The following is a 21285-nucleotide window of genomic DNA, read 5'->3' as shown; positions in this document are numbered from 1 at the left end:
AAACAGTGATAATCACTACAGTAAATTTGATAAGCAATTATTTCTCTTGGCCCTCTACCAGTAAAGAATTTCATTTTAGAAGGCATATTGCTCTATTAGCACTTTAAAGATTGTTACCCAGAGCCCATCTATTTGGAAGCAGAATCTCAGTTTTTAAGAGTATGGACCTCCCAGGAACTCATTAATTTTTAAAGATACCCAGATCTCTATAGTTAAGCATGTTGCAGTTTTGTTAGATCAGTGCTTTAAAGCCCTTATCTGAGCCTTAAGATAGTGCCATGGTAAGGAGCAAATAATGTTAACTTTAACACAAATTTAACAGGTGAGAGGTGCCATTGCCCACAGAGACTTAGTACTGTCTGACCTTCTGCTCTGTGTGTATGCACATATGTGTGTGTCTTTTCAAGTATGCTGAGGACAACAGAGGGTTTGTGGTACCTTGCTGTCTTTTGAAGACTGCTGAGCATTTAGTATAATTGCCTCTTCGGAAAATACCAGCAGACAGTGGGACAAATGGATCTTCAAAAACAATGCCCCCCTCAAAGTATTTCCTACCTGCGTCTCTTATTTACAGAATGGTATGTGCAGCAGACCAAGCCATACCTAGAAAGTATTTAACCATTCATTCAGGTGGTATGACCTCCTAAGAAGGGTTTCATCAGAATTTACATACCAACCAAATGTAGAAATCACTGGCAGCTTTAGAACAGTTTTACAAGGAGCCAAATTGGATGCATAACCTTTAGACAAAAGTTGAACTCAGTCACTGTGCCTGTTTTCTATCTACCTTTCTATCTACCTGGCTGTTCTTGTTTATGTCATATTTTTGTTGTCTAAGTATTTCTTCTTCCAAATCTCTGTCCTATTCTGTACAGCAGGCCTGGAGTATGCACCAGAGACTGTCGACTAATGCGTGTTTGTTGCCAATGGCTGTAAGGAAGGTGAAAGTGCAAAGCAGCAGGAGTGATAAAGGGAAAAAAAAAGGCAGATGCTCTTGCATTTCACAAAGCAGAAAGAATGTTTTCTATCTGCAGTAGTGGCATTGAACAGTGACAGAACACTAACAGAGAGCTGTGGTGCGTTCGAGGGAAGAAGGAAATTATGCATTAAATTACAAGGGCATAAAAGTGCATAGGACATGAGGATTTGCTTATTTCTCTAATATACAAGTTTGGGATGGATATAAAGCGAAAGCTGATTGTATGTCTGACAGACACAGACTCCCATAAACAGAAGAAACTCTAAACAGGTCAATTCTGGGGCATGAATCCTAGTAAAAAGCAATGCACAGTTCCCTGTTAGCAAGCATGGTGCTCTTACACCGATGACTTCCCTGGGTGTTACGTGTCCCTCTAAATGTAACTGCTATCAGGGATAAGCTGCAGTGAAATGGATTTGAAGGTGCCTCTTGGAGACAGCACAGGGTGTGTTTCAGCCTGCAGACTCCCTGAGGAAGCTATAAAAAACATCCTTTCAACAGGTTTGCAGCAAGGCTACAGCTAATTAAACAACTGCAGGTGATGAAACAGTGGTCCTGCAGTGCAGACAACAACTTTACTACTATGAGTGCATGGAAAGCCTAATTCGAGCCATTCCTGTACTTCTAGGCTTGGCCTCCCTTTGTTCCGCAGAGCAGCATCTCTCCAAGAGGCTGGGGAAACTGCCCAGTCCTGGGAATTTGTAACACCTGTGTGGTACAAAACCCTTTGCAGAGGCAGGATGGACAAGGCTCGGTGCACAGTCTGTCTCTCGGCCCTCTGCAGAGGCACTGCTCATTTGACTTTATTTGGATAGATTTTTGTGAATCTCAGGAGATGCTGCTCTGCCTGGTGCCTGAGCAAGCTCTCACTGGGTGAGAGGCATGCAAATGTCAAGATTCCCCCCTCGAAAGAAGACACTGTACAGGCTTGGGTAACTGAATTGGGATTATACCACAATCCTTCATTAGTCTCATTTTCTTACTGTTATTTAGTTCTTCTTTATCCAGGTAAAGCTTGCTGTGGGTTCCTTTACACAAACACTGAAAAACTTGTTTTGTTAATGAATTGCTAATGTCACACTGTGCATTGTAAATCATGGGAAGTGCTACTGGGACTTGACACAATGATCCAAAAGCATGAAAGGTTCCTGATTAATTTCTTTGCACCTTGGCTCATATGGCGGTAATGCTGTTAGGTGATATGTCAGCTTCCCGAAGGAACATTTTCTGGAAGAAATCACAAATCTCAAGCATATAAAGCGTATTTTTATCTAAGAGATTTAGCTGGAGTTGCCACTTCCCTGCTCTCTTTCCTTTGATAAGTATAATCTGTTTCCCTGTTCATTTTGGCTAAAGCTCGTTTTAAAATCCAAATACTTCGAAGGGAGGCTCAGCATGACAGAATGGAAATAAACTTCCTTGGCAAGCACAGCCCCCTTCTACCACCCACAAATTATGTTTTGGGTTTTTTTATTCCTCCTTCAATTAAAGAAAAATGTTAAATCATAATTTAACATACTAAAGAGCAGTGGAAATTATAGAACAAGGATACATGGCAAACATTTCAGTATGAAGTGAAAATGGAAGCTCAGACACTGGAGACCACACAAAGGGTAGAAAGGAAAGCACAGTAACTTGCATTTTCATGCAGGGAAGTATAAAAACATAATCAGGATTCATACCACCCAGCTAAAAGAAAGGTGATACAGCCCAAGAACAGCCTGTACTCAGTGGAAGCTGAACCCGGAGCCGTTTTGAGTATGGTGCTCATAAGGGACTCTATTCCCCTTTGTCATTCTGCCATTTATCTTGGTATTTTCACCCTGCCTTCATGTATCTCCATGAGTCTGAAGTCTGCACAAATTTACTGTGCCAGATTTTTCCCCCCAAGGTAACTCGATGAATGACGTAGTTATCACGTGGATGAACCTGGCCCACTGTCCATCTGCTTCCTTATGGGATTAAGGTATTGGGTGAGATGAAATCCAAGGCGGGAAATCATGAACATAAAGGATTACAATTTTGAGAACAGAGAGATGAGAATTCAAGCCATTTCTACCTACAATGTTGACCATACAAAACCTAAAAATTTGGATGGGTAAATGCCTGAATTTGCACCTCAATCCTGTAATTTTCCCTACTTTGTTTCAATATTTTTCTGGTGTAACAAATACGATGTGTCAGAGCAACAATCTATGTCACGTCAGCAGCAGTGCATCCAAAATTAGCTTATGATTACATTCAATAATGTACTACAGGTACCTTGCCTTAGGAACTAGGTTTTCTGTTTTACATAGCATTCTGTGTGAATTTTTCCAAATCAACCCAAAATAATATTGAAACATTCACACCTTCAAATACAGAGTCCTTCAAAAAATAAATAAATTTCAGGTTCATGAAAAGCTTTTTTCTCATTTCTAATTTTAATTTCTAACAGTCATTCAAAATTAGAAAAATCAAAATACTGTATGTTCAAAAACTGAAATGGAGACTTCAAACTGGAACATTCCCCTGCAAGTTTCTTTCAAAGAGAGTCAAGAAAGAGAGCAAGTCTGCAGAAATGCAGGTGACGGAAAACATTTTTAGAAGAAGGAAGAGCTCCATCACAGGAAACATCTAACTAGTGCAATAAAAAAGCTCTTCAGTTTGAATTCTGCTTCTCTGGAACATAACAGAAGTGTTCAAAGGCTCCTAGACACAATTTACCCTTATCCTGCAGATTGACTTGTGATCAGTTCTTCCTCTTTTAGGATGCTAAACTAAGGAAAAAGGCATTTGTTCCTGCTGCTAATCCTCTTTCCCAAAGCTCAGGATAGTCCTTACTCTAAAACCAAGACAACCTTTCTGCCTTCTTTCCCCTGCAGGTTTCCCTCACTAGATAAAAAGGACCCTCTGTATAGAGGGAAGTGCTGTTTCTTGGCGAACCTCACAAATGGCTGGCTTGCGTGATTCAGGACTGACCAGTAGTAGAAGTGAACCCTTTAAAACCTCAGCTCTCCCTGTGACATCCTCCTTAACATCCTTTTTAGAGGTAGACACTAATTTTAGGCAGCACTGAAAGTTAGTAATGGTAAAGGCACCTCTATCCCAGAAGCCAAAAAGGTCATTTTGATTCCACTCACTGTCTCTACCCTCTGGAGTGGACCAAAGGGAACCTTTTTTTTCCTTTTTTAACTCTGTATCTGAGTTGCAAAGACAGATGCAATGACAACAAAGGGGAGAACATGCAGAGCTGCATTACAAACCAATTCATCAGAAAACAGAGCACGCCTGCCTTACAAATTTGCCTGCAGCTCCTGTCTGCTGTGTTATTTTTAAACTGCCTGCAGGTTGCAGATTTTTCAGTGGTCCTTCTCCTAACAGCGTACACAGAGGATTTAGCAAGGCACAACTTCCATTACCATGAATTTAAGCTACCAAAATTCCCAGCACATTAAAATTCTTGCTGCAATTTGCATATTCACAAGAGGGCATCCCAAGTCTCTTACAGCCTCTCTCCGTGGCAAGGTCAGTATAACTCAGCTCTGCATTCCTGATGTTCCCAGCTGCCATACATCAGCCTGCAGTTGCTATAACCAGCAACCCAGGCATCAAGCTACAGACTCTTTGGCTCATCATGAAAAACCCAAGAAGATAGACCCAACTGACTGAACCCAATGCTCAATTTCACGACACTGTTATCACCCAGACATGATCGTCTCAGCACCAAAACCATCTGCTGTACAAATGAAGGCTATATGCAGGCATAGGGCACTCTTTCATCACACATCCAGGACTCAAACTTCACAGTACTCCCAGCAAACCTGCCCCACTTCTGTGGGAGGCTGGATGGGATTGAGTCAGGACTTGACATCTGTAAATGGGAGAGCTTCTACTCGCAAGTGCCACAACCCAACTCTTGTCCGGAAGGGTGCTGTGCGAGAGGAGATACCCCCAGCTCTGTGGAGACATGGCAGTGACAGTGGGATTTGATTCTGCACTCAGCAGGATCCGTGAGCTGTCCCTGAATGGCACAGAGCAGGCACCAGCCCCACCACAGAACACACGTTGAGTGCCTTCCCCCGGGCACCAAGCTCCTTCAGCATTGTCCTGGTTTCGGCAGGGATAGAGTTAATTTCCTTCCTAGTAGCTGGCACAGCGCTGTGTTTTGGATTTAGGATGAGAACAATGTTGATAACACACCGATGTTTTAGCTGTTGCTAGGTAGTGCTTACACTAGTCAAGGACTTTTCAGCTTCCCATGCTCTACGGACTGAGAAGGCTGGAGGTGTAAACGAAGCTGGGAGGGGGCACAGCCAGGACAGCTGACCCCAACTGGCCAAAGGGATATTCCATACCATGTGACGTCATGCTTTTTTTTGCGAGCGGCTGTGTGGTACTCAGTTGCCGACTGAGGTTAAACCACAACAGCAGAAAAACTGCGTGATCCATGCACAGTTCCTATAGAGAAGGGACTAACAGGAAGAGTATTCTATTTATGTCACCACAATATTTTAAAGAAGAAAGTAATGGAGCATTTTTCAGAAACACTGATCACCACAACTGCTGCTGATGTAAACAGAAGCTGCAGATGCTGACTTTCTGAGTCGTCAGACCCTGCAGCCAAATGTAATGAATATTATGGTCTGTTTCCTTATTTGTTGCCTGGTTTATTCTGCAGCCCAGAGCAGTACTGCAGAGCAATACCCGTCAGGTCAGAACCTTTCCCCTCATCTGATTTGGGATGTCTCAGACATCAAGCCATTCACACCCCTGGCCACTGTTAGGAGCTCTAGAAATTACCCCAGCGAGCACTGTAAGAAGCACTTGCCCCATCATCAGCAGGGGCACAGCCACGTTCATTTCCACCCCTTTGACACACACAGAGCAGATTACAACTGTGTGATATATGAGGGGTTTGTTTTGGATCTGGAGCTCCAGCACAGAAGCCTTTGCCCTCAATAGGGTACAGCAGGGACTTGAAAGTATTTTCTATATAAACAGCCAACAAGCTTCAGTCAGAGCAAAATGCTCTGGCCCCGCAGGGCTGATGACTATCTCCTTGTGGGACAGCGTGGGACCAATTGGTCTGGCTCAGCAGTGATGGCCAAGCAGAACCTGGCCTCCCTGTGTTGGGTGGGGTTAGGGTGCTGTGCTGTGGGTTAAGCTTGTGCTCGCTTGACCCTGTATAACGACTGTCCCTCATCCTTCTCCATTACACAGCTAGTTAAGCCGTGGCTCATTTCTCCCTGCTGATATGGAGAGACTTGATTTGGCTCTTGGCTGTTTATATTTTGCAGACATCCTCTATGTAATTGCATGGCCTGGCCCCAGGCTATCAGGCTCTGGGAGAAATAACCACATTATTCCACAGAACAGTTAGCATAATTAAAATATTGACTGCAGATTAAAAAATGTGCTGAATATTTCACAGAGTGGTTGGAGGGTTGGCAAGTCTTGGCAGCTTGTTGGCTGCAGGAACTGGCTGATATTTAGGTGCGCCTTCTCCTTCAGTATTCATTGCTGTACGTAGGAACTGCTTTTTGTGCTGTCAACTTCTTATCTCCCAAGCAGCCCACAACCAAGAAAAAATGAACTGACTGGAAATGAGGAGCTCCAAGGGCTTTCTCGTGATTCTTATTGCCAGCGAGACCATTTCCTTGTTATTTATGACTTCAGGACATCTGTCTTACTGTGTCTCTATCTATTTTTATTTGTGTCCATCTCTCCAAATACACAGTGTAGGAACTGCATATGGTGAGAATGTACCAGGTGATAAAACCATTTGCTTAAGAACTGCCTGTACCATATGAGAAGCATTAATAAAGTTAAAAAGCCCACAAAAACCTCCACTGCAACATTTGTTTTAGCTACTATTCCTTCTTTGACATTTGATTTCTATCTGTATTTCATCTGTAACCAAAGTCTAAGGCATAAAATCCTTACATTTCCACAACCAAGAGGGCAGAAGGGGATGGAAGAAACCCAGTTGACAGGACTGGTAGAAACTACAGAAGCACTGATCACTACAGGGCACTTAGGGAATTCTTAGTGCCTTTGCAATATCTCCCCATTCTCTTTCTTAGGGGAATATCTGGGATAATAAACTTTGCTAGAGACACACAGGTTTGGGTTTGAATGACTTCCTGGTTCTGCCTACATCCCCTGCTATCTGGCAAAAAAGGTAAAATGATCTCATGCTACCCGTGTTATACAAAACATGTGGATGATGCCTAAACCACTTTGCAGACACCTACATCCTGAACGAAATGCAGTAGGATCAGTAACTTGCCAAGGTACTGCTTGAAATCAGCTTCTTATTCAATCTTCACTTACATGCTTGAGAAATTCCTGGGGTGGTAGGAAGTGTTTGAGCACCAGTGCAGTCTCCACTGGTCTCCAGGGATGGCTAAGCTGAGGCTGTCCTGCTCCACTGTAGCTTCCAGGGACAAGGATCTGATTTACAGCCTGATCTACAGCTCTTTTGAGATGAGCTAATTTTGTGAACGTTTCCATTCCCACTCAAGGGATGTCACAAGAAATGGCCAAACGCTATTTTCTGAGGCTTCTATTACAGCTTTAAAGTAATCATAATAGCAAATTAATAGCAGATCTGCTCTGCCATTTTCCATTCTCACTGCCATCTCTGTAATCAAGAGCAGCTCTACTTCTTCAAAGCTTATTTCTGCGATACTTCTCATTTTTGAATACACAATTAGGAAAGGAGCATGATATCTTGGCACTTCAGCTGTGGTCTGTAGGCTACTGCCGTCTTTCTGTGCTAGGCTCATTGCTAGTTTCTGCTCTCAACTTAATATTGACCTCCAAACTGTAAATCATAAGTACCACCTTGGGTAGACGCCATTCTTTCAAAGGCAAAAATATATTTTTATGTACATTTTAAATCTCTTCTAAATTAAACCCCAAGATAAACTCTGTGGAATGAGACAAAAGATGCTCTAAATTCAGTACATAGAAAGAGAAATTCACTGCACATGCACAATGTGGGGGGGCGGGAATTGTTACATCCTTTTCTCTGCTCTGATAGTTCATGTGGCCAAGTTTTTAGTTTGTCTTCACTGAATGATTCATCTCTATTACCAGTATTTTCACAATTAAATGGAAGAGGAGGAATGTGTTCATTCCCCTGCTGTGTTTAATAATCTTCCAAAAATTGTTTCCTGTTTACTTGGAAATCCCCACCTCCATGCTGTGATTTAAGCATTTTCACCCTGTTAACTTAAAAACAAAGCCTAGAAGATGCTGTATAGTTTTTATCTTGCAGTCGTAAAGCAATTTATGATAAATGTTGTTGTTCAGAGAGAAATCACTTGGAAATATGCATACGTTCATAGCTCCACATTGCTCATTTAAATCATAACTGATTGTTGAAAAAAAAATACAAATTATCATTCAGTTTTTATTCATGTAACATGTCTGATGACTGATGGCAGCTTCCCTTTTAACAACCACTGTATTGGTGCTCAAATACAAAGCTCAGTAAAGCCATCAATAACCCCATTTATGGAACTGCGCTGCTTTCTTCCATGGTACTGGCTAGCACACAACTGTGAATAGTCAGTATGTATTGTTTCGTGCAAGATTTGTCTATAAGCAAAACTTACAGTATATTTTCAAGACAAAATATTAAAAATACCTAAATTGCTTTTCCAGCTGAAGCATTACCTCTGAAATCCTGTGGCTTGGCTGGACAAAAGGAAAAGAATTTTCCCTTTAGCTTCGTCAAGGAATAAATTTGCACAATAGTTCTAGGATTTTACTTATGTAGCACATATCAAACAAACTATTCTTATATAGAAGATTTGCATTAGCTCACACAAGTCAGCGTGGTCTGTGTTAGGTTATGTGAAAAGAGTTCATTTAAAAGGCAGCAATATCCTGTGGCCTGAGAACAGAACTGGAAGCTGGGAATTCAGAAGGGACCTGAGCTCTCACACTTCCTCTCAGATTTTCATAAAGGTCTAAATTTTTCTAAACGAACATTACATTTATGTGATTAACTGGAGGCCGCATGGGCCTGATTTACAGATGTGTTAAATTTCCACGGCTCCTATTAAAGCTATTGGGAGCTCGCAGCTCTCCGCGTTTCAGAAGGCTGTAATGCCGTTACACGCAGCCCTCGGGAGGGAGAGTAACACCAACCACTACCTGGGTGAGTACCAGGCGTGGACAAAGATAGGAAAGCGATGGAATAAAGCACAGGGTGTACAAATTCAGCACATCCCCCTCTCCATGGGCCTAATAGCCCTGATTAATCCATGAGGGACGGCAGCAGTGGAGATACTGAAATATTTGGCATCCAGACAGGTACTGTGCAAGGCCAGAGTCAAGACAGCAGCTGGTAGGAAGCACTGGGCTGGCACAGTGAGGTTGAACGCCTCTCTGGCTGGCGTCCCTCAGCCTGGCCGCCGGCTCCAGCAATGCAGAGACTTTCTTTCAAAGTCTTGCACTGGTTATCTCGGTGGCTAGACTGAATGCTTGTTAGCTGGTGAGCCTCGATTTGCCTCCCCTTTTTAAGTCTGTGCTGAAGCTTTTTGTCTAACAGCTGGCTTTCCCCTCTTCCCCTCTCAGATGAGATGGAGCAGTCCCCTGCAATGCGTTCTGACTACTTGGTCTCAGGGATTCGAACTCCGCCAGTGAGGAGGAACAGCAAACTGGCAACACTGGGCAGGATCTTCAAACCATGGAAGTGGCGGAAAAAGAAAAACGAGAAGCTAAAGCAGACATCTGCAGGTAGGATGAGAAGAAGAGAGTGATGCTGCACAGAGCAAAGCTTAGCCTGGGCGAAATTTGCTTACACAGGAAATGTTAATGGTGACCTGATCTAAACCTAATTCAGAGATTTCAGCATGTTACAGATTAATAATGTTTAAGGCTAGAAAGAGCCCATATAGGCTGACTTTCTATATGATACAATATAGTACACTTAGAAGAAAGGGTCAAAATATGAGAATGAAGAGCAAGCCTCGACACAGACTGCTTTTCATGGACTGTTCCTTCTCCAAAATAGGCTACATTTATGGCCCCAAGTATCATCACCCCTTTTATTTGGGGTGAAAATTATATAGGTCACAGTAACATTATGAAAAGTGACAGAAGGGAGTTACAGCACATAAAATGCTTTCCCTCAAGCAGCTGTCTGCGGTGAAGGAGCCCAGCACACAGCACTGCGTGCTCTCGCTAGTCTCCAGGGGTGTCCTAGGAGATCAGTAAGGAGACAAACTCACTTGCCTGTTCCTAAGATAGGATGGTGCAATTCCCTCCACTTGCCCTGCTATCCTGTGGACCGTCACAGTAAAGGACACCGCTTCCTGAGGCAGCTCCCACCTGCCGTACTAAACAGCGTGAAGGCTCTAATATCCCAGTTCCTCTGCACTCAGTGTGATCAGACAGTAGGTCAGATCATAAATCTCAGCTCTCCATGTGGGTGATTTTACAGCTGTTTTAATAAAGGAAAAGGCACAAACAGGCTGACCAGTCCACGCTCCCCAAAACAAAATCCTTGCAGTTCTTCCACATTGCATCTTTCTCACTCCATTATATGAATACTCTCTTGTTAACTGGTGCTGTGTTATGCTACTACTTTGTGCAGTGCTGGAAAAGAAGATGACAGCACGACAAGGTCGGGATGAACTCATTAAGAAAGGTCTTCTGGAGATGATGGAACAAGGTAAGTAAAAATTCTTCACCTTTTTTTATCTAAGTCTTTTTCAGGACAATAGGAAACACAATTGCAAAAGAAGAAAGCTAACAATCAAATGAATAAAAAGGAAAACCTTTAATCCAAACAGAGAGGAAAATTCAATATTTGAATTAAGCATGGCTTTCTTCAAATTCCTCCCTGCTGCAATCAATCCATGCAGTTTAATTTTTGATGTTTTACCATCTTGAATGCAACTCCATCTTTGCTTGATTTATACATGGTGCAAATCTGGGCCGGTACGTATGTTTTATGCAATTGCTCTAAACCTAGCTAAATCAACTGCCAAGAAAGTCAGCTAAAGCTGGTATAAATACAAACTTAAACATACAGATGCATTCAGCTGACATGTACAACCATGAATTCAAATCTCATAAAATGATACTAATCTGATGTTTTCAGCTGTCTTTCTGGTCAACCAAGTTTGTGACAAAACATATTACCATTCTGCCTGTTTTTCATTCACATGGAAAAGTGAAGCATTTGGTAGTGTCATTTTAAAGCTTTCCTGAGTACAAACCAGGTTCAGCAGGAGTCATTGAATGAAAGATGATAAAACATCAGAAACATGCACAAAGGACTGTGGTTCTGTATATCCCTGCTCCAAAGCCCTGACAGATGCTCAAGGAGATGGAGATCTGGGTGACTATTCTGCGAGATCAAGTGAGCTCCCAGTGTTACGGACAACATCCCAATTGCCATTTCCACCTAAACAGAGATAAAAAAAATAAATCCCTCTTTACTTTGAAAACTTTATAGCAGAAAGTACTGTAATGAAGAAAGATTGGCCTTTTGAGTTTGACCAATCTGATAGATAGAAATTATGTTCTTTGAAACTAATAACTGAGTTTCTTTGTATAAAACAAATGCCAGGCCTATAAATAGCCTGTGGGCCAATACTCAGTGGTGCTATGCTGGAGTGTAACCGAGCAACTGAAGAGTCAGGAAAAGAGCATTTTAAACAGGATTTCTTTTCATTGCAGTAAAGCCATTTTCTTATTATTTTATTGGATACATTTTAATATGAGTTTCATGTTCAAGTTAAAAAAAAAAATCTATCAAACCATTAGTTTATTCTAAAATGGAAGCTTTAGAAAGCTCATTTTTAATTCTGTCCATTGAACTCTTTGTGCCTCTCCTAATTCTAGCTAATTAGTTGCCGTATTAGCATATTAGTACTATGGGATAGAAAAATACACCCCATTTCTGCTAGGAGTATGGAAGTTCCCCGTAATCCATGAATTTGAAGACATGGGTATCTACAGCTTTGCCAAAGCACAGTAAAATAAAACTTCTGTAGAGCACATTAAAAGGTAATAATAATAATAATAAATCAATAAACCTCTTGCATGCATGAAGTGGCTGGGAGAAAAACAGATGATGCTAAGTTGCAAGATCATTTTAACAAAATTAAAATAGTTTAAATAAATACATAGAGTCCAGTGAGAAGCGATGACAAGCTGTGCTTTCAAAAAGGCAGCTGCAAACAGACTGCTTACCTGTCTGCAATAAAGTTGCATAGAGCTCCTGTAAAGATTAAACAAATTTTCAGTACCACCCTGCTGCCCAGAAAGGAAAGAATGGCTAACAGTCAGCTGAAGGACATTGCAGCTGCCTGCAAGTTATTTTTCTTTACAGAGTGTTGTGAATCTCCAGGGTTATTTTATTATATTATTAGTAGAAGCAGCTTATTAACTGGAAGAAAAAATTGACCCAAATAATTCTCAGTAAATGATTAGTGCCCTACTTGGACTGAGCTGAAGTGGCAGCAGTTTCAAGGCTAAGTCCTCATTTATGCAGTAAGTTGCAATTGTCAAAGCAGCAATACTGTGCTAAAAGACTACAGTAAATCCTAAAATCCCTCTACTTCATCAGGCTCTACTCCACTTCCAGAGACCTGATTCCTACTCACTTTCATAAATAGCCCAAGCTGGGATGAAGCTATAGTCTGAGAAATCTCCAGATCTGCTTCATGCGTTTACAACAGCTGTGTCACCCTCCAGTTCCATAGCACAAGGTCTGTCAAGCAGCATTTTGAACCGGACTGTTTGGCTCAGAGCAAACTGCAAAGCTAGCACAGAATCTGCATCAATCTGGGAGCAGCCCAGGGTGAAATCGCACCGTCCTTGCTTTGGTGATGCGTCATCCTAACAGGTTATGTCACCCTTTCTCCTCACACAACCCCAAAACCCAGCTGCCCAGACACACCGCGCAGATGAAGTTGCGCAGCCTGGGCCCCTTCTGTCTTCTCCTCTCCAGCTCTGCTCACGCAGGGCAAATACAGCTTTGCTCTGGGGAACCAACTTGCACTCTGTAAGAGGTTGCAGGGTCTGGCAGAAAGCAGGATTCATTCTAAATTACAGCCCTACTTCTTCTGATTACTTTGCAATACTCAAGACTCTCTGCTGCTTTCCTTACCAGTGGATCTAAGGTCTGTGCTTTCTCGTATCCCCAGACTATCTCTAAAATACAGTGTTGGGACCCACTGCCAATCAAAGCAGCACATCCACTTTGATCTAAGCACAAGGTGATCATCTCTGACCAGGAACATCACTGTTGTGAGTCTCAGACGCTCCTCAACAGAAATTCTTCAACGGGGCTGTCTTCTGCTTGTCATTACTTCATTAGTCATTACACTTTCCATCAGCTGGGATCTGAAGGAACTCATGTCTCTAACTGCAGTTTCATCGTGGCACAGCTGTCAGCAGCTTGCCTTTCTGAAGGATGTGAGGAATGCGCAAAGCGGAGTTACCTTGAAAACATTTAGGGAGCTTCCCCCGATATTTCTCCCCATTGTGAGCACAAAACTGATCAGATGTAGCTGTATTTACAGCACTGAGAGATAAGGGCTCCCTGTCAAATAATGCAGGCAGCTGTTAATACACCGATGATTATGTATAGGCTGCCTTCACAATGAACTGAGATGTAGGCAATGAACTTTTTCCCCCTCCCCTTCCCTGTATCATAGCAACTGTGCTACTGCAGGGGCTATTTTAAGAACAGTAACTTTTCACCAAACGTGATTATGAGGCAGACTGAGTGAGCTCAGCATACAAAAATACTGCATCCCTTCCGCAGCATCTCTGGGCCAAAATCTGATACCCTTACCCAAAAGGGCAATAAATTACTCTGCAGATTGTCCAAATAGTATTAAAAAGGAGTAGCTGTGAATGCTAGCTATTTTAAATCAATGTTCAAGAAACTTGTCATGATATCATTGCAAGAAAACATAGCCCTGTCAGGAGCTTCCAGAAAGGAGTGTCTAGGGCTGAGAAATACAAGTTAGGAGGTCAGGGGTGGACAGCAGACATGTCCATCAGTATGGAGTGCTGGCTAGAGCGGGAAGTAATTGCTTGCTTTGGTTTGCAACAGTGATGTAGATCTTGTAAATTCTGAGAGTGTCGTGAAGTAAAAGGATAGTTTGTATTCTGAGGACTCGTGCCTGAATAGGATAATACTAGAAAAGCTTCAGTCATCAAGATGCATACAGCTGCAGGAATCACTGGCACAAAAATCTTTCAGAGTAAGCAAAGGGAGCAGTTTCTAGGTCTGCATGAAGAGGGATTTGAATTTCTGATCAGCTCAATCACACAGGACACGCTTTTTGAAGCCGAGTAACTCAAAACCTACAGCTTGGTAGGGAATATTAGCAGCCTTGTCCTCGGTAAGGCTCCGGCATTACTGCTGGGGCAGCTGGATGCCAGTGTGTCGTGCACGGAGCCTGACACAACTCAGACATCAGACCAGCCTGTGCATGCTCTGCACCTCGAGCTCTGCTCGTGCAAGGAATTGCCTTCTCCCAGAGACCTCCGATTTCCCATGCTTGTACTCCTCTCCCACATAGCAGGTGCTTACAGAGTACAGTGGCCTTCCTGTACATGCACAATGGCCATTTGCCCAGGCTACTGGATGCCCGCAAGAAAAAGGTGCCCCATTGAGAAAACTGGGTGGATATTAGTATCCAGATGGGCTGGTCTCCACAAGTTTTGCATTACAGATACTCAGCACTGTTAGAAATCAGTTGCTGCTGTAAGACAAATCTCAGTCCCCTGAGCACTAGCAGCTTTGAGACTCACTCTTCTCGAGAGGATAGCAGGGAGTTTCAGCTTTCACTGCTCATGGTTTAGTTAAGATTAAATGATTTGGTGTTTTAGATACCGAAGGCAAAGCCTGCACTGGTGACGATGCCACGAGAGCAACGCAGAGTGACCCTCCAGCTCCTGTGTGCCAGGCACTTACCTCAGAAGAGGTGCAGCAAGAGAGTACAATAGCAGCCACAACGAATGTGACCTCGCTTGGTGAGGAGCTGCATTTGGATGAGCTGAAAGAAGATGCAGGTATTGGATATAAAACATTTTCAAAAAACTATAAAATGTTAAAAAAATATTTCTGCTGAGCTGCTTTATGAGGAGTCAAATATGTCACTGCATTAAAGGGTCAGATCACCTTGCTCAGCTTAGCCCATACTAGGTTAGTAATCAGTACGTAAAAACAGTGATTTTTGAGACTGCTACCAAACTGAGGAACCACACAAAGCCTGGCATAATGGGATTAGTTGGATTATGAGACAATCCAGTCTTGGCATGGTGCCCCTTTGGTATTAGCAGTGACTGCTGTGAAGATGAAACAAGCTTTTCTTAAAAACATTTCTTAAACTTCTGCGCCAAGCCTGAAATTGCTTGTCCTGGCTTGGGAGAACAATGTCAATACACAGCCCACGCTGTCGATATCGTCAACCCTGTCTACAACATGCTGCAAATACAAGTGAAGTTCAATACCGGGAGCACAGATAAGCTAAACCAAGCTCCTTTCATGCAACTGTGCTCCGGCAGAGCTCATCCGTGACAGCAGTTCCTTGGGACCAGAGTAGCAAGGCACAACCCAGCAGCTGGAGGATTTCCATTCACTTCCTGACAACCAAGAAATGCAAAGCTGCAGAGATAATGCTTTATCCTACTTTGTGAGGAGTGCCATGTAGTGATTACAGATTTTCCTGCCCATTCCCTCTGGTGAATCTTTACACCTTCTCCATCTGCCCTGGTTGCCTTTTGTTCTCCATCCCACCCCCTCATGCCCTGCTTCCTCCGGGGTCCCAGACCCCAGCCACTTTCAGCAAGCCCACTCCTACCTGCTGTGGTTTGCTGAGCAATGCTGCCTGCTTGTGCCCTCACCCTGCTTCAGCAGCTCAGAATGGAAATCATTCTCTGAAGGATTTTCCATTTCTTTGCTTTATCCTTTCCCACTTCCTTTTCCTCCCCATGACTCATGCAATTTTGTTCCCTTTTGCTGTTTTACTTTTATATAATACTGTTCTTCTGGCCCATTTCTAGCTCCACTCCACTCTTAATTGCTTTGACAACAGAAACTCTTCTGTCTCCCAAAAAGTATCTCTCCTCATGTTGGCTCATCACAAGGATTTTTTTGTAAGCTTAACACCACCTTTCCATCACCCATCACCTTCTTCATTTCAACTACATGTGTTATTTCATCAAGAAATATCCCAAAGCACTGTATGTGGGCTTCTAAAGATGTATCCTCTCTCTTTTTTGTCTCTTAAAATAGAGACAAAATAGAGAATGGGACATAGATTGCTCCTATTAATACAAGCCCTTAATGCTGGTTTCCTTTCTCTTCAAACTCTATCCTTCATGGCTGTGTTTGATTTTGTATCACCCTAAAAATTAATTGAGGCAAAAACCATTCATCTCCCTGTTCTTAGAACAACCAGATCAAGATCTTGACCAGAATCCTTCAGGCACTGCTATTATTAGCAATAATACTCTTTTTCTAGAGTGTTTCATTCCATATCACTAAGGAAATTTCTCTCTGAACTTTTAATTATAATAATGTATCATGTATTTAACCTTATGGCTCTGCAAAACCTAGTAATAGTACTAGGTTTTAAAACCTAGTACTAGGTTTAAACTAGGTTTAAAATTTACCTTATGCTGCATTCAAAATTGTGTATTGAGGCTTTCAAAAATCTTCCCAATTTCTTATGTCTCTTTCTGTAATCCTAGTTCCTTTTATTGTCTCCCTGGCACAACCTTTCCTCTCTTCTGTATTTCTTTTCCTCCATTTTTTGAGGTGTCATTTTTCCGGATTGCAAAAAATAACAGTGGGATTACCTTCTCCTGTCTCCCTGGTCTGCGAGACTCCACTCCTATTTGTTGGAAATCTTCCTACCTCTTTCATCGGTGGCCTCTGGCTTTTAAAATAATTGTTGTCGATCTAATCTTTATGTGCTAATTTATCGCTGTCTGTGCATTCTAGCATTCCTGTCTCTAGTGAGTCTGCCTTAAGGAATTCATCGGGTGGGAAAACTCTTCAAAATTGTCAGAGTGTATTGCTAAGTTTATTATAATGTTGAGTTTATTATAACGTTTGTCCTTGGGCTCAATCCAGGCCCAGTGCAGTAGGTGTCTTTCCACAAATTCATATGAATGTTTGACCAGCTAGAAACAAAATGAATATATTTGCTTTATATCCAATATGTCGTATTTAATCCTGAGGATGTGGGGTGAAGGCCAGGGAGCGGAAGAGGAAGGAACAAAAGGAAATATTAGAAGACTTCGTGTTCGGTTAATACACAGAAAAAGAACGGCCTAGGCAGAAAGAGGGCAGTTTTTCCCACCTAACCTAGCCAAATGGGCTTGGGGGCAGTCCCAAGGGGAGGATTTCTACCTAGTAGTGAGATGGCATTTTGACAAGTGGCACTCCATGAATAATTAGGTACTCTGGCAAAGAGTCTAGTGCTGAGCACTTGGAGTATTTTCAGCAGGATAATAGTCACTCTGCAGTATGAAATCTGTTAATAGGTTTGTGTACTCAAGACTCAGATCTGCCTTCAGACTGAGTCAAACATGTGCTGTTGTTACCAGAAACAACCACAGAAAAAAAACAGAAGCAAACCGTTCTTTGCAGGGAATGTAAAATGGACATTCGTTAGACAACAGTGCACAATGCCAGTTTGTTTTTGTGATACCACTCTCGGAACAGGATGGAGTTCAGAAACAAAAAGATCTGTTTGACTGAGGCCGAGTGTGTTTTGGATCCACCTTCTCTATAGGAAAGGTCCCACTGTGGCTGCTCCTCTGCATCCGTGCCAAACAGCACTTCACGTCACAGGGAGGTCTACTGATTTCAGTGAAGTTACTGCCAGAAGAAAGTATCACTCCACTCAGGGGAATGCACTCAAATCTGACTAATTTTCCTATCGAGATACTAACATCTACTCGAGCTCTTGATCTTTCTGTAATGTAACCCATTAGTGACTTAATTTTTCTCTCCCTCTATTCCACATTTTGTCTTCTATGCAGTAGGCACAAAAATACAAAGTTATGTCAGCCTGGAACAAAGCATTTCCCTAGAAGTATATTTAAAAGAAAACTATTTCCTTCTATCATTCAGGCAACTATCACATACGGCAGCTTTCCTATCAAGCCAAATTTCACAAGAATTCCTGTTAACAATGCATATTTATTCTACTTTCCTGTCTTTTTTGAATGATAAATACTCATTCCTCCTCTTCTAGGCATACTCATTAATCTGTTTGTCAACAAATTAAATGCTATTATCTTGCCCATGCTATTGTTTCCAACTGCCTAAGTGCTCTGGTGCCTCCCCATGCACTCTGAACATGAGGATGCTGAATGCTCATTAATACAGAGAGTTTGTATTCCAAACAAGACATAAAACTGAGCCAAGAAAAGATTTGTGATGTGGCAGCTGTGGGTGCCCACTACTGTGAGCTTTTAGGAGATGCGCTGGAATGGTTTGGAGGGAAAGGTACTTTGTTTAGACAATCCAGAATGTTAAAAGGAGTGGGATTTGCCATTTATCCAGCCCAAGCAGTTTGGACGTCTCTCATGCGCTGCTCTGGTGAGACCCCACCCGGAGTACTGCGTCCAGCTCTGGAGTCCTCAGCACGGGAAAGACATGAACCTGTTGGAGTGGGTCCAGAAGAGGGCCACAAAAATGATCAGGAGGATGGAACACCTCTCCTATGAGGAAATGCTGAGAGAGTTGGGGTTGTTCAGCCTGGAGAAGAGAAGGCTCCGGGGAGACCTTATTGAGGCCTTTCAGTACTTAAAGGGGGCTTATAAGAAAGATGGGGACAAACTTTTTAGCAGGGCCTGTAGCAGTAGGACAAGGGGGAATGGTTTTAAACTAAAAGAAGGTAGATTTAGACTAGATATAAGGAAGAAATTTTTTACGCTGAGGGTGGTGAAACCCTGGCACAGGTTGCCCAGAGAGGTGGTGGATGCCCCATCCGTGGAAACATTCAAGGTCAGGGTGGACGGGGCTCTCAGAAACCTGATGTAGTTGAAGATGTCCCTGCTCATTGCAGGGGGGTTAGTCTAGATGACCTTTAGAGGTCCCTTCCAACGCAAACTATTCTATGATTCTATGCTGAGGAGAGACTTAAACACTGATCTCCCCATTTGGATGAGTGTTTCACCTGCTAGGGTAGGAAAAATAACCCTCATGGCTACTACTGAGCCCATAGTGGCTGGAAATGCAGTTTGGAGAGAGCCTGGTCGTGGCTGGGGTCCTGGATCAGAGTCAGCCTCAAGCCTCTCTGTGGGTCCCCACATATGCCAAGGAAGAGATCAGGACATGTAACAGCGTGTGAAAGTCAAACAGTGAGGCACTGTGTGAGTTTAGGCACTGCCAGAGTCAGCTGGTATCTGAGGAGGATTCAAGGGTGTTAATTTTGGACTTCATCACTGAAATTCCACCTATGTCCTGCTTCAGCTTCATGCCTTCCTGGATCTATTCCCCTGTGCCCTCATCACAGCCAGGTCAATTTGATGAACTGCTCAGTGATTCAGCCTGCACTAACTTTAGGAGCTAAGTGCTTTTGCCATCTTTCAGGAGACAATCCTGAAATGAGCACTGCTTCACCATCTCAAATTAAGGCTTTGGTGATTGTTGTGGTTTAACCCAGCAGGCAGCTAAACACCACACAGCCGTTTGCTCACTCCCCCCTGCCCAGTGGGATGGGGGAGAGAATAGGGGGAAAAAAGTGGATTGACACAAAGACAGTTTAATAGGACAGAAAAGGAAGGGATAATAATAAAAGAATATACAAAGCAAGTGATGCACAATGCAATTGCTCACCACCCACCAACCGATGCCCAGCCAGTTACTGAGCAGCGGTCACTGCCCCCCAGCCAGCTCCCCCCAGTTTATGTACTGAGCATGACGTCATATGGTATGGAATGTCCCTTTGGCCAGTTTGGGTCATCTGTCCTGGCCGTGCCCCCTCCAGCTTCTCGCTGGCAGGGCATGAGAAGCTGAAAAGTCCTTGACTAGCGTAAGCACTGCTCAGCAACAACTAAAACATCAGTGTGTTATCAACATTATTCTCATGCTAAATCCAAAACACAGCGCTGTACCAGCTACTAGGAAGAAAATTAACTCTATCCCAGCCGAAACCAGGACAGTGATTGAAGTTTTTCTTAAGTACTTCACCGATTCTCTGTTCCACACTAGCTGCGGAGATCCAATGGCAAATCTTTTGTATGGCAGGCTTTTCTTGGTTATCAACTTTAACCTCAGGAAAGACTCAACAGTTCTGGAGTCAGGTACAGTAAAAGAAGACTTGGGATGCAAGTTGAAGTCATGTATTAAATAAGGTACAAATTACATTGTGAAAATAAATGTGTACAACAAACAACTGGAAAGTCAGCTTTCATGTCATGTTACCGGTTTGATACTCCTTGCCCTTTGGCTGTGTGTTCCTAGCACAGAAGAGTACTCACTCAGTAACTGTGCCACCACTGCAGCTGCATGCTGTAAGAAAATTCATTGCAGTTCTCAAAAGTTGCTTTGCCTTGCTGTCTTCATTATTAAAAAAAACAGGAAAGGGAAAAAGGCTTTAGGGAAGTAAGGGAAGCTCAGCATTTTCCCAGGAACATCAAAACTAACATTTCTTCAATATCCTTGTACATTTTATTCTTTACCTGCCTTGGCTGGTTGGCTATTTTACACAATAATTATTTTCACTATGGAAAAGAAGTGCTTCTAGCTGTGTGCCATGTGTTCTGTTTTTCTGAATGTTCCTGGCATTGTCCCCTGGCCTATCATTATTATTAACTTCATGTTCCATTAATTTTACTCATCTTCCTACTAGCCAAGAAACCTTCAGCACCCACGGAAGAATTAGAAGATGCCAGCCTGCCAGCATCTGAAGACAGTCCGCAAGCCTTACTTGTATCCGAATCCACAGATTCCCCCCAGAAACAGACAGAAAGAAACCCAGCACAGCTTCCCAGCCCTCCGTTGCTCCCAGCTCCACCACCTAAGGCAATCTCCAAAATCACAAAGAGCGTAACAGGTCAGTCATTACTGGTCAGTAGAGACTTTCCCATCCCTTATGTGTTGTTGGCCTACACAGCACAGTATATAATTATTTTCTTACACCCTTTTTTAAGCCTATTGCCGCAAACTGCTGCGAATCAGGCTGGTTATATTGAATGAACAGAATGCTAATGATTTCCATTAACTGAGTGGTCCAGTTGCCTGATAACAACGCACTGATCTTTGTACTTCACATATTTACCTGAATCTCTCAGGGGATTATTTGTTGCGAGTCTATTGC

General features: G+C 42.7%; 1 protein-coding gene across 1 annotated transcript in view; it reads left to right on the top strand.

Moving 5' to 3' along the window:
- Positions 1-9550: 9550 nt before the first annotated feature.
- The window catches only part of PHACTR3 (phosphatase and actin regulator 3), a 55253-nt gene continuing 43518 nt past the window's right edge, over positions 9551-21285 (top strand). The window contains exons 1-4 of the mRNA XM_019470658.1: positions 9551-9712; positions 10572-10649; positions 14834-15016; positions 20818-21021. Coding sequence (XP_019326203.1) covers positions 9556-9712; positions 10572-10649; positions 14834-15016; positions 20818-21021 — 622 coding nt within the window. The 5' untranslated portion in view covers positions 9551-9555. The remainder of the gene's footprint in view (positions 9713-10571; positions 10650-14833; positions 15017-20817; positions 21022-21285) is intronic.

This window comes from Aptenodytes forsteri, unplaced genomic scaffold, assembly GCF_000699145.1.
Source record: "Aptenodytes forsteri isolate BGI_AS27 unplaced genomic scaffold, ASM69914v1 Scaffold47, whole genome shotgun sequence".
Taxonomy (NCBI): Eukaryota; Metazoa; Chordata; class Aves; order Sphenisciformes; family Spheniscidae; genus Aptenodytes; species Aptenodytes forsteri.
The sequence above is the reverse complement of the archived record's forward strand: the minus strand, read 5'-3'. Positions and strand labels throughout refer to the sequence as shown.